At 49.5% G+C, this 15,853-nt stretch overlaps 1 protein-coding gene across 1 annotated transcript in view; it reads left to right on the top strand.

Annotated features, from left to right (window-relative positions):
• Positions 1–10,025: 10,025 nt before the first annotated feature.
• dhx16 (DEAH (Asp-Glu-Ala-His) box polypeptide 16) overlaps positions 10,026–15,853 on the top strand; it is a 54,687-nt gene continuing 48,859 nt past the window's right edge. The window contains 3 exon segments of the mRNA XM_073032532.1: positions 10,026–10,141; positions 11,557–11,761; positions 12,593–12,810. Coding sequence (XP_072888633.1) covers positions 11,564–11,761; positions 12,593–12,810 — 416 coding nt within the window. The 5' untranslated portion in view covers positions 10,026–10,141; positions 11,557–11,563.

Genomic DNA, 15,853 nt, shown 5'->3' with positions numbered 1-15,853 from the left:
CAGTTTCTCCAGCCTTCCCTGTGAGTTGATCGCCGGTGACTTGCTCTCTTGGCATCAACACGTGCAGACGCTCTCGTCAACTTGACTGTGTCTATCTCGAATAGGGGAAATGCCACAAAGTTCTTCACAGAAGCATTCACAAACAAAATATGTCTCTGTGTCACTGAGGGACACCTCCATTCACAGACTCCTGGAGAGGTGCGGTACAGAAATTGGCTTTCGGCCCACTCCGTCGGCTCTGACCAATGGCCGTCTATTTACGTTAATCCCGGAGACAATGGAGACCGCAGATGACTGGAACCTGGAACAACAAACAAAGATGGGTGAACTCAGTGGGTCAGGCAGCATCTGTGGAGGGAGATGGAGACTCGATGTTTCTGATGGCCGGAAATGTCGGCTATCCATTTCCCTCCACAGATGCTGCCTGACTCGCAGAGTTCCTCCAGCTTCTTACCTGACACGTTAATCCCAGTACCTGAACCGTTGCCATGTAGCCATCCAAACTTCTGTGAAATGCAGTAACTGACCCCACATCCACCACTTGTGCTGGTAGTTCATTCCACACTCTCACCATCCTCTGAATTAAGTTCCTCAAATATTTCACTTTTCACCCATGACCTCGGGTTCTAGTCTCACCCAGCCTCAGTGGAAAAAGCCTGCTTGCATTTATCCTATCTATATCCCTCATAATTCTGTACACCTCTATCAAATCTCCTCTCAATCTTCTATGTTCCAGGGAATAAAGTCTTAACCTATTCAATCTTTCCCTGTAACTGAGGTCCTCAAGCCCTGGCAACATCCTTGTAAATTTTCTCTGCACTCTTTCAACCTTGTTTACGTCTTTTTGTAGGTAGGTGACCAAAACTGCACACAGTACTCTGAATTAGACCTCACCAAGGTTGTGTACAACTTTAACAAAACATCCCATTTTCTGTACTCAGTACATTGATTTATGAAGGCTAATGTGCCAAAAGACCCCACCTACCTGTGAACCCCCTTTCAATGAATTATGAACCTGTGTTCCCAGATCCCTTTGTTCCACCCCACTCCTCAGGTCCCTACCGTTCACTGTGTAACCGACCCTGGTTTGTCCTACCGAAGAGCAAAACCTCGCACTTGTCTGCATTAAATTTCCTCTGCCATTTTTCCAGCTGACGCAGATCCCTCTGCAAGCCTCCTTCCTCACATCCACTACACCCCCAATCTTGGTGTCAGCCGCAAATTTGCTGATCCAGTTAACCGCATAAATTCAGATCATTGATATAGATGACAAACAACAACAGACCCAACACCGAACCCTGCGGCACACCACTAGACACAGGCCTCCAGTCAGAGGGGCAACCCTCTACCACCCTCTCTGGCTTCTCCCACAAAGCCATTGTCTAATCCAATGTACTACCTCATCCCGAATGCTGAGTGACTGAGCCTCCTTGACCAGCCTCCCAGGCAGGACCTGGACAAATGCCTTGCTAAGGCCCCCATAGACAACATCCACTGCCTTGCCTTCATTAACTCTCTTGGTGACTTCCTTGAAAAACTCTGTAAGACTGGTTAGACATGACCTAGTACACACAAAACCATGCTGACTATCCTTAATTAGTCCAGCTCCATCAAAATACTTATTCCTTAGAAAACCTTCCAATAACTTTCCCACACCTGATGTCAGACTCACCGGCCTATAATTTCCTGGTTTATTCCTAGAGCCTTTCCTCAAAAACGGAACAACATTTGCTCTCCTCCAATCCTCCAGCACCTCATCCACATTTCCCTCAACTCCTCCCAGATTTGATATGATATGTCCTTTAATAATGAATTTACTCTGACCTCTGGATTAACCCACTGACCCACACATCTGTGGGATGTGGGAGGAAACCAGAGCACCTGGGGGGGGGGAACATGGGGTCACAAGGACAGCGTAGAGACTATGCATGCACACGCACGCGCACACACACACAAACAGTATAGTAAATACAAAAATTCTGCAGATGCTAGAAATGCAACGTAACACACACAAAATGCTGGAGGAACTCAGCAGGTCAGGCAGCATCTATGGAAAAGAGTACAGTCAATGTTTCAGGCCGAGACACCTTCAGCAGGACTGAGAAGGAAGGGGGAAGATGCCAGAATGAAAAGGTAGGGGGAGAGGAAGGAGGCTCGACACACACACACACTCCATCTCTCCTGGTCTAAAAATGTCCAATTACAATGATTGTTGTGGGAAATTGGACATATTTTCCCCCGTTCATGCCTTTCCTGGAAAAGATCATAAGTGTAAAAGAGGTTAATGAATATCGAAAGTTTCTCCTTAATAAAGGAGTGATGTGTTTTCCCGGCCTATCACATCTGCCTGGAACTGTAACAGCTGACAAGGTAGAGAGGAAACTCCGGACTCTGGAGCAGTCAGACATCAGCCCTGGTCCAGTGAATCGATGCGTTGCTCAACAGCCAGAGAGCTAGCGGTGAGAGTGCAGTGCTTGCAGCAGGGAACAAAATGGGAGCTTGGCTGTCACAGAAGGGAGACAGCCACTCGGCCCATCTGCTCCATGCTGACCATCCCAGCTAGACCCACTTGCCAGTGTTTGGCCCATAACTTTCTAAACCTGTCCACTCCGTGTACCCGCCCCACTGTCTCATGTATGCCCACAGTATTGTAGAGGTTAGCACAACGGTATTACAGCTCGGAATGTCAGAGTTCAGTTCCGTACTTTCGGAAAGGAGTTTGTACATTCTCCCCGTGACTGCAGGGGTTTCCTCTGGGTGTTCCAGTTCCCCCCCACAGCCCAAAGGCGTACTGGTTAGTAGGTTGATTGGTCCCGTGATGAGGTTAGGGATAAATCGGTGGGTTGCAGGCGGCTCAGCTCAGTGGGCTGGAAGGGCCTGCTCCAGTTTGTATTTCTAAGTAAAAATGAATAAATAGATGTTGTTACTATCCTTCTGGCCACCTATTCAATATACACACTTTGTTAGGTACAGGAGTCGCCTAATAAGGTGGCCTCTGAGTGCACGTTCATGGTCTTCTGCTGCTGTAGCCCAACTACTTCAAGGTTCAACCTGTTCTGCACACCGCTGTAAGATCACCTCTCAGTCTCCTCTGCTCTGTCCCATGTGCAGATGATATTGTCCAGAAGCCGCTTTGCAAGAATGAAGCATAAATCTTGTTGTTCCATGACACGGAAATAACAATCACCAACTCAACCTTCTGTAAGAAAGAAACAAAGAACACAAATGAAGGAAGCAAAAAGTAAATAACTCGTTTTGACACTGAACAGCAGCTCCACGGCATTTTGTGTGAGATGCTCCAGATTGCCAGGCTCTGCAGTATGCTGTGTCTCTGTAACTCGCCATTATCATCACCACGTGCCGTGTCCTACGACCTGGGCAGTCGCGTTCTTCCATCTGCCTTCAATCTGAGTTCTAACAGACCCTTCAAAACTTCTGTCTGTCCGTCGTGAACGTCACGCGCTGTCGACAGCAACTTTTCCTTCCACCAAGTTTTTTCAGCAGATTCCTCGTGTGTTTCCCCGTAATCATACATTTCATTCAACAAATCTGTCGGCCTTTCAGTGATGAAATCTTCCCGTGCTTGGAGCATTCCTGTAGCAGTGCCACCTGGTCCTAATGCCTCTGTAACTACAACACTTTATTCTGCATTCTGTTATTGTTTTCCATGGCAACATACAGGTGTGATGAAATGATCCGTAACAGTGGCATGCGAAATGAAGCCTTACACTGTACCTCCCCACAATAACAAACCAATTTACCTGGTCAGGCATCTTCGGAGGAGAGAGGGACGGTGACCATTCCACGTTCTGGGGCCCTGGTCAGAACTCTGTGACTGCGCACTGGACAGTGCGGCACAGGAACCTTTGGCTCACAGTATTGGTTTATTACTGCCACACGTACCGAGGTAAGAGTGAAAAGCTTAAACAAAAGAGAATCTGCAGACACTGGAAATCCAAAGACACGCACACACACACACACACACACACACGCACACGCACACGCACACGCACACGGGAACTTAGCAGGCATCTATGGAAAAGACAGTCCACGTTGAGCTGGAATCCTTCATCCGGACTGGGAAGGAGTCAGACTGAGAAGATGGGGGGAGGGGTTGACATACAAGGCAGCAGGTGAGAGGTGAAACCAGGAGAGGTGGGGGGTGAAGTAAAGAGCTGGGAAGTTGATTGGTAAAAGAGGTAAAGGGCTGGAGGAGGGGGAACCTCATAGGAGAGGGCAGAAGACCAAGGAAGAGAGGGAAGGGGGAGGAGAACCAGAGGAAGGTGATGGGCAGGCACGGAGATAAGGTGGGAGAGGGAAATGGGAATGGGGTGAAGGAGAGGAGGGGCTATTACCAGAAGCTTGAGGAATTGACGTTCATACCATCAGGATGGAGGCTACTGAGGCAGAATATAAGCTGTTGCTCCTCCACCCTGAGTGTGTGGCCTCATCACGGCAGTAGAGGAGGCCGTGGACTGACATGTCGGAATGAAAATGGGAAGAAGAATTGAAATGGGCGGCCATTGGGAGATCCCAATTTGTGGCAGATGGAGGGAATGTGCTCGGCACAGTGGTCTCCCAGCCTAGGTCAGGTCTCACTGATGTACAGGAGGCCACACCGGGAGCACCGGATGCGGTCGATGATCCCACCGGACTGACAGGTGAAGTGTCGCCTCACCGGGAAGGACTGTCTGGGGCCCTGAATGGTGGTGAGGGAGGAGGTGCAGGGGTAGGTGTCCCACTTGTTCTGCTTGCAAGGATAAGAACCAGGAGGGAGATCAGTGGGCAGGGACGAGTGGACAAAGGAGTCGATCCCTGCGGAAAGTGGGAAGTGTGGGAAACAGAGAAAATGCGGTCTTGCATGCTGGTCATAGAGATCAACTCATTACACAGGGCACTGCATTCATACGACAACAGTACAGAGTGCTCAGAGAGAAAGGAAAAATGGAAAAGTTTTCCATCTATTCATCCTTCCACACTTCCAGCCTTTAAACCCTCCACCATCCACCCTCCATCTCCCTGCAGATTCAAGGGCCGGTCTCAGAGCCTATCGTATTGGCCCCCACCACCTTCGGAAGGGCTACTCAGCTTCAGAAGAGCCTAAACAACCTTGACAGGGCGAATGTGACCCCTAGCTGGGGGCATCTAGAACCAGGGTCAGCCGTCGGTGAGAAGTCACTGCATCCAGAGGGCTGATGCCCTTTGCCCTTCAAGGGGGCTGTGGAGTTGTTATCACTGCGGTGAAACGGGAGCATTTTACAGCTCTGGGCCTGTACTAGATGGTGATCTCATTGAAACAAACCAAATATTGAAAGGCCTGGGTAGAGTGGATATAGAAAAGATGCCTCCATTAGTGTGGGAATCTAGGACCAGAGGACACAGCCTCAGAATACAAGAATGTCCCTTTAGAAAAAGTTCAAAGAAATGTAATTATCAAAGTATATATGTATCACCATATACAACCCTGAGATTCATTTTCCTGTGGGCATACTCAACAAATCTGTAGAATAGTAAATAAAACAGGATCAATGAAAGATCAACCAGAATGTAGAAGACAACAAATTGTGCAAATGCAAATATAAAGTCCTTAAGGCTAGATCAATAGTTGTGGGAACATCTCAATGGATGGGCAAGTGAGTATAGTTATCCCCTCTGGTTCAAGAACCTGATGGTGGAGGGGTAGTAACTGTTCTTGAACCTGATGGTGTGAGTCCCGAGGCTCCTATACCTTCTACTGTGAGAAAAGAGCGTGGCCTGTTTGGTGGGGATCTCTGACGATGGAACTGAGAAGATGGGGAATTTCTTCAGCCAGAGGGTGGTGAATCTGTGAAATTCATTGCCTGAGACAGCTGTGGAGGCCAAGTCATTGGGTATATTTACAGCAGAGGTTGATTAGTCAGGGTGTCGAAGGTTACGGGGAGGAGACAGGAGAATGGGGTTGAGGGGGATGATAAATCAGCCAAGGTGGAGCAGACTTGATGGACCGAATGGCCTATTTCTGCTTTTATGTCTGGTGGCCTTATGGTCTCATGTAGTGAGGGAAGAAGTGTTTAAATGCCCTCTGTGTCCCTATTTCTGAAGGAGCTGTTATGACTGGTCTCACGTTGCAGCAGGTGAGCTCGGTTCGACGTGGCTGGGGATTTCCCCCACCCCTCACACCGGCCGGTGTTCTTACCCCGCCCAGCACCCCGCAGGCACCTGACCACCCGACAGCTCTGCCAGAGGACCATGTCACGCTTATCAGCTCTGATCGCAGGAGGGCAGTGTTTAACTCTCTGGCCATTCCGTTTCCTCAGATGTGCCCTACACAAACTTCATTTCCAAATTTGGCCTTTTACAGAAGAAAATGTACAACTTTTTTTTAAAAATCGGATCATCCACAGCCCTGAGCGGGCAGAGCCACAGTGGAGCCCCCCCTTGCAGCTGAGAGGCTGTTACTGCAGGGCTCTGACCAGTCCAAATATAGACAGGGAGCCAGGGAGGTGGCGGGGGGGACGGTGGTGGAGACTGAATGCTTGGCATGCCTGAGTTTACGATGATAAGGGATTTGCTCAGCTCCTGACAATTTCAGCATAAATAAGTGCTGTGGATTGGGAAGTGCTTCTGTGGGTCTGAAGACAGGAATCTGAGGGAGATGGTCAGCAGTTGCTTCACACCCTTAAGGATATGACGATGCAAATTTGATTTACTTGGTCCAGTCTCACACTTTCCCAGGCCTCTCCCCTGCCCTCTTGACCTGAATTTCTCTGCTCTGCTCCCCTCAACCCCTGGGCAAGAGGCACAAGCCAGGCAGCATCTCCAGAGGGGAATAAACAGTCAGTTTTTTCTGGTCGAAACCCTTCATCAGGATTTGAAAGGAAGGGGGAAGAAGCCAAAATGAGAGGGCGAGGGGAGGGGGAGGAGGACTACAAGCTGGAAGATGATAGGTGAGACCAGGTGAGGGGACGGTGGGTGGATGTGGGGGTGGGGGAATTAAGTAATAAGCCGGTAGGTGATAGGTGGAAGAGGCAAAGGGCTGAAGAAGAAGGAATCTGATAGGAGAGTAGAGCGGACCATGAGGGAAAGGGAAGGAGGAGGAGCACCAGAAGGAGGTGATGGGCAGGTGAGGAGAAGAGAAGTGGTGAGAGGGGAACCAGAACGGGGATTGGATAGAGAGAGAAGCTGGGAGGGGAAGAAAGTACCGGAAGTTAGAGAAATCTATCTGGCCAGAGGAGGGTACACAGATGGAATATGAGGAGTTGGTCCTCCATCTGAGTTTGGCCTCATTGTGGCAGTAGTGGAGGTCATGGACCAAGATGTTGGAATGTGAATGGGAAGTCGAATTGAAATGGATAACACTGGAACACCCTGCCTTTCCAGTCCTGATGAATGGCCGTGGCCTAAAAAGTCTTTATTCCCTTCCATAGATGCTGCCTGACCTTCTGAGTTCCTTCCTTCATTGTGTGTGTGTGTGTGTGTGTGGGGGGGGGGTGTGGGTGTGTGTGTGTGTGTGGGTGTGTGAGTGTGTGTGTGAGTGTGAGTGTGTGTGTGGGTGTGAGTGTGTGTGGGTGTGTGAGTGTGTGTGGGTGTGAGTGTGTGTGGGTGTGTGGGTGTGTGTGTGAGTGTGTGGGTGTGGGTGTGTGAGTGTGTGTGTGTGAGTGTGAGTGTGTTTGTGTGTGTGTGGGTGCGTGAGTGTGTGTGGGTGTGTGAGTGTGAGTGTGTGTGTGAGTGTGTGTGTGTGTGTGGGTGTGTGAGTGTGTGTGGGTGTGTGTGAGTGTGTGTGTGTGTGTGAGTGTGAGTGTGTGTGTGGGTGCATGAGTGTGTGTGGGTGTGTGAGTGTGTGTGTGTGTGTGAGTGTGAGTGTGTGTGTGTGTGGGTGTGTGTGAGTGTGTGTGTGTGTGTGAGTGTGAGTGTGTGTGTGTGTGTGAGTGTGAGTGTGTGTGAGTGTGTGTGTGGGTGCGTGAGTGTGTGTGGGTGTGTGAGTGTGTGTGTGTGTGTGAGTGTGAGTGTGTGTGTGTGTGTGTGTGTGTGTGTGTGTGTGTGTGTGTGTGTGTGTGGTGTTGCTCAGGACTTCCAGCATCTGCAGAAACTTTAAGTCCCACAAACCAGCTTCAGGAACAGCTACTTCCCTTCAACCATTTGGTTCTTGAACCAACCAGCACAACTCAAATCACCAGCTCGGTGTAGCAACGCTGTGAGCAGTTCACACTATTTACTTTTGTTGTAACTCTTGTATCGTTAAAGTCAAAGTCAAATTTACTGTCATATGTAGAAATCCACTTGTACAATGAAAACCTTACTTACATCATCACAGGCACAAGAAATGTTGTATAATTGATATATAATTAATGTTTTTCTTCTGAATGTTTAGGTTCTAATAATACGTCAAAGTCAGGTTTATTCCCACAGGTGTAATGGAAACTCACATCTACATCGCAGGCATGTGACATAAGCAGCGATCCCTCGAAGATGCGCGGGCGCGTGGCCACACCGTAACAGAAATGCTCCCGTGCACATAGCTTTCGTTGCCACGCAGCTGAAATGTTCGTAACAGTTAAACATGAAAAATGCCACGCAGTTTTGAGGCCGTGTAAAATTTTCCTGCTCAGACCGATGGTTGGTCCACGCGGCTGTAAAAAAAAATTAGAGAGGAAGTTGTTCATAAGAAAAATGTAAGTTAAAGTTTGTACAGCATTTTTACGAGAAAGAGCACAATTAAAGAACTGTACCTGTGATGCTGCTGTAAGTTTTTCCCCCTTTCCCTGTGCGTATGAGTACTTGAATGATAGAAGTTTGATTCTGAATTGCAAACTAATCTAGACTTTTTTTAAACCAAGACCACAGTCAAGGTTGTTTTACTGTTATAAGCAACACACATGAAATTTTGGAACTCAGCAGATAAGGCAGCAACTATGGAAAAGAGTAAACAGTCAATGTTTTGGGACGAGACCCTTCTTCGGGACTGATAAGGAAGGGGAAAGGCGCCAGAATAAAAAGGAGGGGGAGAGGAGAGTTTGGCCGGAATGTGATCAGTAAAGCCAGATCAAGGGCTGGAGGTAGGAAAGGAGGGTGGACAATAGGAGAAAGGGAAGGAGGAGGGGACCCAGGTGAGAAGAAGTTGAAGTTTGGAGTGGGGAGTAGAGGAAGAGGGGATGGGTGGGGGGAATTTGTTTACTGGAGGGAGAAATCAATATTCATCCCATCAGGGTGGAGGGTGCCCGTACAGAGTATGAGGTGTTGCTCCTCCACTTTGAGGGTGTCTTCATCTTGGCACACAAAGAGGCCATGGATCGACATGTTGGAATGGGAATGGGAATTTGAATTAAAAAGTTTGGCCACTGGGAAGTCCCATTTGTGGTGCGGAGGTGCTCGATGAAATGGTCCCCCAACTTACGACGGGTCTCATCAATGTGGAGGAGACCACATCGGGAGCACTGGACGTAATATTTTGCAACTGCTGTTTTGCAAAAGGCAAACGTCAGACCTGAGACCCCTCTCTCCGGAGCATCTTGCAGAGTATTCCACCAGCAGGTCTCATCACTCCAATCTGCTGCCACCCCCACCACATAGCTCACTTCTACCTCCTACTGATCAACAAACAGGACTGTCCTCAGTTCCAACACCACCCACAACCTTCCCCTCACAAGAATCCCGCAGTGATCACTCCCTTTGTCTCTGCTGTCCCCTCCCCATCCCACAGTCCAGATCCTTCCACTTCAATTCACAGTGTAGCCTCCTCCAACACTTTTGTGAAGTTCGGCCTGCGAGAGTGGGCCTGGACTTCCAGTTAATTCTCAACCCGCTCCCTTTTTGACCAGGCAAGTCCTGAGGCAGGGTTTTGACCGGAAATTGCTGCGCATGGACCTCCAGAGCAGCGGGAGGCGCTGCGGCCACGGGCTGTCTTCTCGAGCGGAGGGGGCACTGCGGTTGCCGTTTGCGCGCGGTCCTCCGGAGCGGAGGGGGCGCTGCGGTTGCCGTTTGCGCGGTCCTCCGGAGCGGAGGGGGCGCTGCGGCTACCGTGTGCGCGGTCATCCTGAGCGGAGGGGGCGCTGCGACCGGAGTTTTCTCGCGTCCACTCTGCTTCCGGTTGAAAGGTCGGAGTTGTTGCTGCCGGAGGGGAGTGAGTTGTGGCCTAAAGTCGGGAAGTGTGGAGCGGAGGAAGGTGAGAGGGGACGGGGACGAGGACGAGGGATGAGGGATAAGACAATCCACCCCTGGCTTGAGTGCTTGTGGCCTGGAGTGTCACGGTAAAGACCAGGCCGGGAACAGCCCCCACCCCGCCGGACTGAAACTCTTCGCCCTGAGGGGTTGATGGGGGGTGGGGGGTTATGGTGTGGTGGGGCGAGACCCTTTGGTTTCCCCGGCTGTCGCCCCCCACTTTCTGAACCCATAATTGCTCTGGACAATGGGAGACCTGGGGTGAGTGCAGGGGGCTGGGGGCGAGGTTCTCCATTCACTGTCAGTCGATGCACCTGAGGCGAATCGACCCGGGCTGCCTCTGCTACCCTGAACATCCAGATTAACCCTGACAGGGTGGGAGCTTCCATTGACATGCGGGGAAGATTCATTCATTGATCGATTAAACTCCAGGATTAGACATTGGCTTTACCAATCAGTGAAATTTGTCTCTTTGTGTCAACGACCAACTCCAAGGATTGTGCTGAGAGTAGCCCGCAAGTGTCGCCACCCTGCCAACGCCAACCCAGCGTGCCCACAGCTTTATTTATTTATTTTTACCTCTTCTACATTATGTATTGCATTGAACTGCTGCTGCTAAGCTAACAAGCCTCACGACACATGCCGCTGATAGTGAACCTGGTTCTGATTCTACACGCATTAGGAATGTGGGGGGGAAGCCCACACAGTCACAGGGTGAACGTACAAGCACCTTACAGACAGCAGTGGGCATTGAACCCAAGTCGCTGGCCCTGAAAGAGCTTTACACTAACTGCTGCAGCACTGTGCTGTCCCAATAAAATAAATATTTTCCAGAAGTGCCTGCAAGAAATGAATGTCGTTATAATATGCAGTAACATGTACAATACTGTGCACAGGGGGTACTGGAGACTTCCGCACAGTGCTGTATTTGTCAACGTGAGCGAAATCTGGCAGGTGCAAAGGGTGTTGGGAATAATTGGAGCCCTGTGGGAAGGTTGTGGGACAGATGGCAGAGAAGGAGTGCCAGGGTGGGGAGGGGGGGGTTTGGTTGGATGGAGGCACACCATGCCCTGAGATACCAGGCAAGGTCATTTGAATCAAACAGTTGGTGTGTTGATCATTACAGAATGTCTCTCTGGTGCTTCCCTGCTCCCTCCCCTCTTCCTAACCAGGATTCCCCTCTCCCTGCCCCCTTCCACAATAGAGACCCATACAGAATCAGGTTTATCATCACTCACAAATGTCATGAAATTTGTGGGGTTTATTTTTGCGGCAGCAGTAAAGTACAATGCATAAAATCACTGTGCAAGCGTCTTGGCCCCCAAGCTACATCTAAGACTTTTGCACAGTACTGTACTCTGAGCTTTGGAAGTGCCCGTGACTGTCAGCCAGACCTGACTGTGCCTGTTTTCCGGTTAGAGCCGCCATGGCCTCCCTCGAGCGGTGGGTGAGCGACCAGCTGCACCAGCTGCTGGGCCTGAGCGACAAGTACGTGGCCCAGTTTCTCATCGGGACAGCCCGGCGTAGCGGAGACCCCCACGACTTCGTCCGGCGGCTGGAGAGCACCGGCACCATCGACATCACCCCCAGCGTGCGCCTCTTTGCCGGCGAGCTGTGGGCCAAGGTGAGTGCAGCAGCGGGGAAGTGGGGGGGGTGGTGTTTCGGTCTCCAGAATGGTGATCTCCCTTTGATAGACACCCAGCAGGCAGCTCTGTGTAGCTCTCCTGGGGTATGTAGGGGACAGTGCGGGGAGGTGTGGTGTTTGTGGTGGGGGGGAGTGGAAGCCACCGAGCCTCCCTGGAGGGGAGTCGGTGTGCCGTGTTCCTGAGTTTCATCTGAGAGCCTGCGTTGGGGGGAGGGTGGGTTCTAACTCTCTGTTCGGGGTGTGTGGGGGCTCCTGATTTTTGAGAGGGCACTTGAAACGGCATGTACGGAGCTGGTTAGACCACGCATGGAATATCGTTTTCAGTTCCATCATAGGAAGGATGTGGAAACTTTAGAGAGGGTGCAGAGGAGATTTACCGGGATGCCGCCTGGATTTAAGAGCATGCCTCATGAGGATGGGTTGAGAAGTGACTCGATAGAGGAGAATAAGAGGATAGTCTGGACAGCCAGCGTCCTTTTTGCAGGCAGTACCAGGAGACATACTTTAAATTCTTTTAAGGTGACTGGAGGAAAGCATAGTGGGATTTCAGAGGTAGGAGTTTTACACAGTGGTGGGTGTGTGGGGCTTTCTGCCAGGGTGGGGGTACAGGCAAATCCTTTGGGACATTTACATAAATGTTTGGATGACAGGAAAATAGAGGGTTCTGTGGGAGGAAAGGGTTAGATCGATGTTCTGCTCTGTGCTGAGTTCGAAGATCCAGCGCTGGGAGAAGGGCTGATCTGTCCGTCTGCCGGCGGTGACTGATCCCCGGCTGTTGACTGGCCCTGACTCTGCCTCTCCCCGATCCAGATCCCCAGGAAGGCGCCAGAGGAGAAGGCGTCGCGGGCGGTGGAGCGCGAGGCCCGGGCCCTGCAGCAGAAGAACCGGACCTACCAGCTGCTGGAGGAGAGCGAGGAGAGCGAGCCCGAGGGGCAGTCGGGACGCCACCGATCCAAGGGCAAGGCCAAGCGGCCCCATCTCCGCCGGAAGAGGGCCGAGTCGTCAGGCAGCGAGGCTGAGGAGAGCGCGTGAGTGCCTTCGGGGGGTTTCGGGCGGTGGTCTACTGGAGTGGGGTGGGCAGGTCGAGAGGATGCGGAAAGCTCGGGGCGAGGGGTCGGTTGGGAAGTCAGGGGTGAGAGGACAGCAGGGAGGTTGGGGCAAGAGGGGATTGGGGGTGGGAGGTGGCGAGAGAGGTGGGGGGGCAGGATGAATGTAGGTAAGAGGGATGACAGAGAGAGACACAAAGTAATTTAGCACGGAAACAGAGCCAAACTTGTCCATGGAGCCTACCAATCCCTGTAAAGCCCTCCCATCCAAATACCTTCTCAGCCACTTCCTCTGACAGCCTACTCCATACACATACATCACCTTCAGAGTAAAGAAGCACCCCGGGTATCAGTAAACTATTGATTATTGATTTGGACTGATAGGTTGGTAAATTGAACAGATAGGGTATCCCGATATAATTTAATCCCGACCGGGTAACTTGCACATTAGAAGCTTGTCCCTCCCCCTCCCCCTCATCCTACCCCAGCTCTCTGCCCCCGCTGTCCCCCTTACGCTGTCACACAGTCAGTCTTATGTTTGTGAGATCACTTTTGAATTTTGTAATATTAGGGGAGCTCGTTCATAGATACAGGTGTCATTGGGCAGGCGTTTGTAATGCAGGGATGGCCGGTATTAAGGAAGAAGGGTCCTTGCTCTTCAAGTCCAGAGGTCCCTGAAGTTGGGAGCACAGATAGATGGTGAAGGAGCTGCACAGGAGCATGAAGTGTACAGACAGGGAGGTGTTGATACAACTTTATAAATTATGAATTCCCAGTTCGGTTATGAGATACTGAAGGCCCGTTCTGTTTTCTTTGGAACCGTTGGGGGGCACCTGGTGGACGTGTACTGATTATGGGAGGTGTAGGTAGATAACCATATAACAATCACAGCACGGAAACAGGCCATTCTGGCCCTCCTAGTCCGTGCCGAACTCTTAATCTCACCTAGTCCCACCTACCCACACTCAGCCCATAACCCTCCACTCCTTTCCTGTCCATATACCTATCCAATTTTACCTTAAATGACACAACTGAACTGGCCTCTACTACTTCTACAGGAAGCTCATTCCACACAGCTATCACTCTCTGAGTAATGAAATACCCCCTCGTGTTTCCCTTAAACTTTTGCCCCCTAACTCTCAAATCTTGTCCTCTCGTTTGAATCTCCCCTACTCTCAATGGAAACAGCCTATTCACGTCAACTCTATCTATCCCTCTCAACATTTTAAATACCTCGATCAAATCCCCCCTCAACCTTCTACGCTCCAATGAATAGAGACCTAACTTGTTCAACCTTTCTCTGTAACTTAAGTGCTGAAACCCAGGTAACATCCTAGTAAATCATCTCTGCACTCTGTCTAATTTATTGATATCTTTCCCTTAATTCGGTGACCAGAACTGTACACAATATTCCAAATTTGGCTTTACCAATGCCTTGTACAATTTTAACATTACATCCCAACTTCTGTACTCAATGCTCTGATTTATAAAGGCCAGCGTTCCAAAAGCCTTCTTCACCACCCTATCTACATGAGACTCCACCTTCAGGGAACTATGCACTGTTATTCCTAGATCTCTCTGTTCCACTGCATTCCTCAATGCCCTACCATTTACCCTGTATGTTCTATTTGGATTATTCCTGCCAAAATGTAGAACCTCACACTTCTCAGCATTAAACTCCATCTGCCAACGTTCAGCCCATTCTTCTAACCGGCATAAATCTCCCTGCAAGCTTTGAAAACCCACCTCATTATCCACAACACCTCCTACCTTAGTATCATCAGCATACTTACTAATCCAATTTACCACCCCATCATCCAGATCATTTATGTATATTACAAACAACATTGGGCCCAAAACAGATCCCTGAGGCACCCCGCTAGTCATCGGCCTCCATCCCGATAAACAATTATCCACCACTACTCTCTGGCATCTCCCTAGACACTGTTGAATCCATTTTATTACTCCAGCATTAATACCTAACGACTGAACCTTCTTAACTAACCTTCCACGTGGAACTTTGTCAAAGGCCTTGCTGAAGTCCATATAGACTACATCTACTGCCTTACCCTCGTCAACATTCCTCGTAACTACTTCAAAAAATTCAATAAGGTTTGTCAAACATGACCTTCCACGCACAAATCCATGCTGGCTACTCCTAATCAGATCCTGTCTATCCAGATAATTATAAATACTATCTCTAAGAATACTTTCCATTAATTTACCCACTACTGATGTCAAACTGACAGGTCTATAATTGCCAGGCTTACTTCTAGAACCCTTTTTAAACAATGGAACCACATGAGCAATACGCCAATCCTCCGGCACAATCCCCGTTTCTAATGACATCTGAAAGATCTCCGTCAGAGCTCCTGCTATCTCTACACAAACTTCCCTCAAGGTCCTGGGGAATATCCGGTCAGGACCCGGAGATTTATCCACTTTTAAATTTCTTAAAAGCGCCAGTACTTCCACCTCTTTAATTGTCACAGGTTCCATAACTTCCTTACTTGTTTCCCACACCTTACACCATTCAATATCCTTCTCCTTAGTGAATACCGAAGAGAAGAAATCGTTCAAAATCTCTCCCATCTCCCTCGGCTCCACACATAGCTGACCACCCTGATTCTCTAAGGGACCAATTTTATCCCTCACTATCCTCTTGCTTTTAATATAACTGTAGAAGCCTTTCGGATTTACTTCCACCTTATTTGCCAAACCAAACTCGTAACTCCTTTTAGCTTTTCTAATCTCTTTCTTAAGTTTCCTTTTACATTCTTTATATTCCTCAAGCAATTCCTTTACTCCATGCTGCCTATATCTATTGTAGACATCCCTCTTTTTTTGAACCAAGTTTCTAATATCCCTTGAAAACCATGGCGCTTTCAAACCTTTAACCTTTCCTTTCAACTGAACAGGAACATAAAGATTCTGTACCCTCATAATTTCACCCTTAAATGACCTCCATTTCTCTATTACATCCTTCCCATAAAACAACTTGACCCAATCCATTCTCTCTAAATCC

Source organism: Hemitrygon akajei, chromosome 2, assembly GCF_048418815.1.
Source record: "Hemitrygon akajei chromosome 2, sHemAka1.3, whole genome shotgun sequence".
Lineage (NCBI taxonomy): Eukaryota > Metazoa > Chordata > Chondrichthyes > Myliobatiformes > Dasyatidae > Hemitrygon > Hemitrygon akajei.
This window is presented reverse-complemented; position numbering and strand designations above follow the sequence as displayed.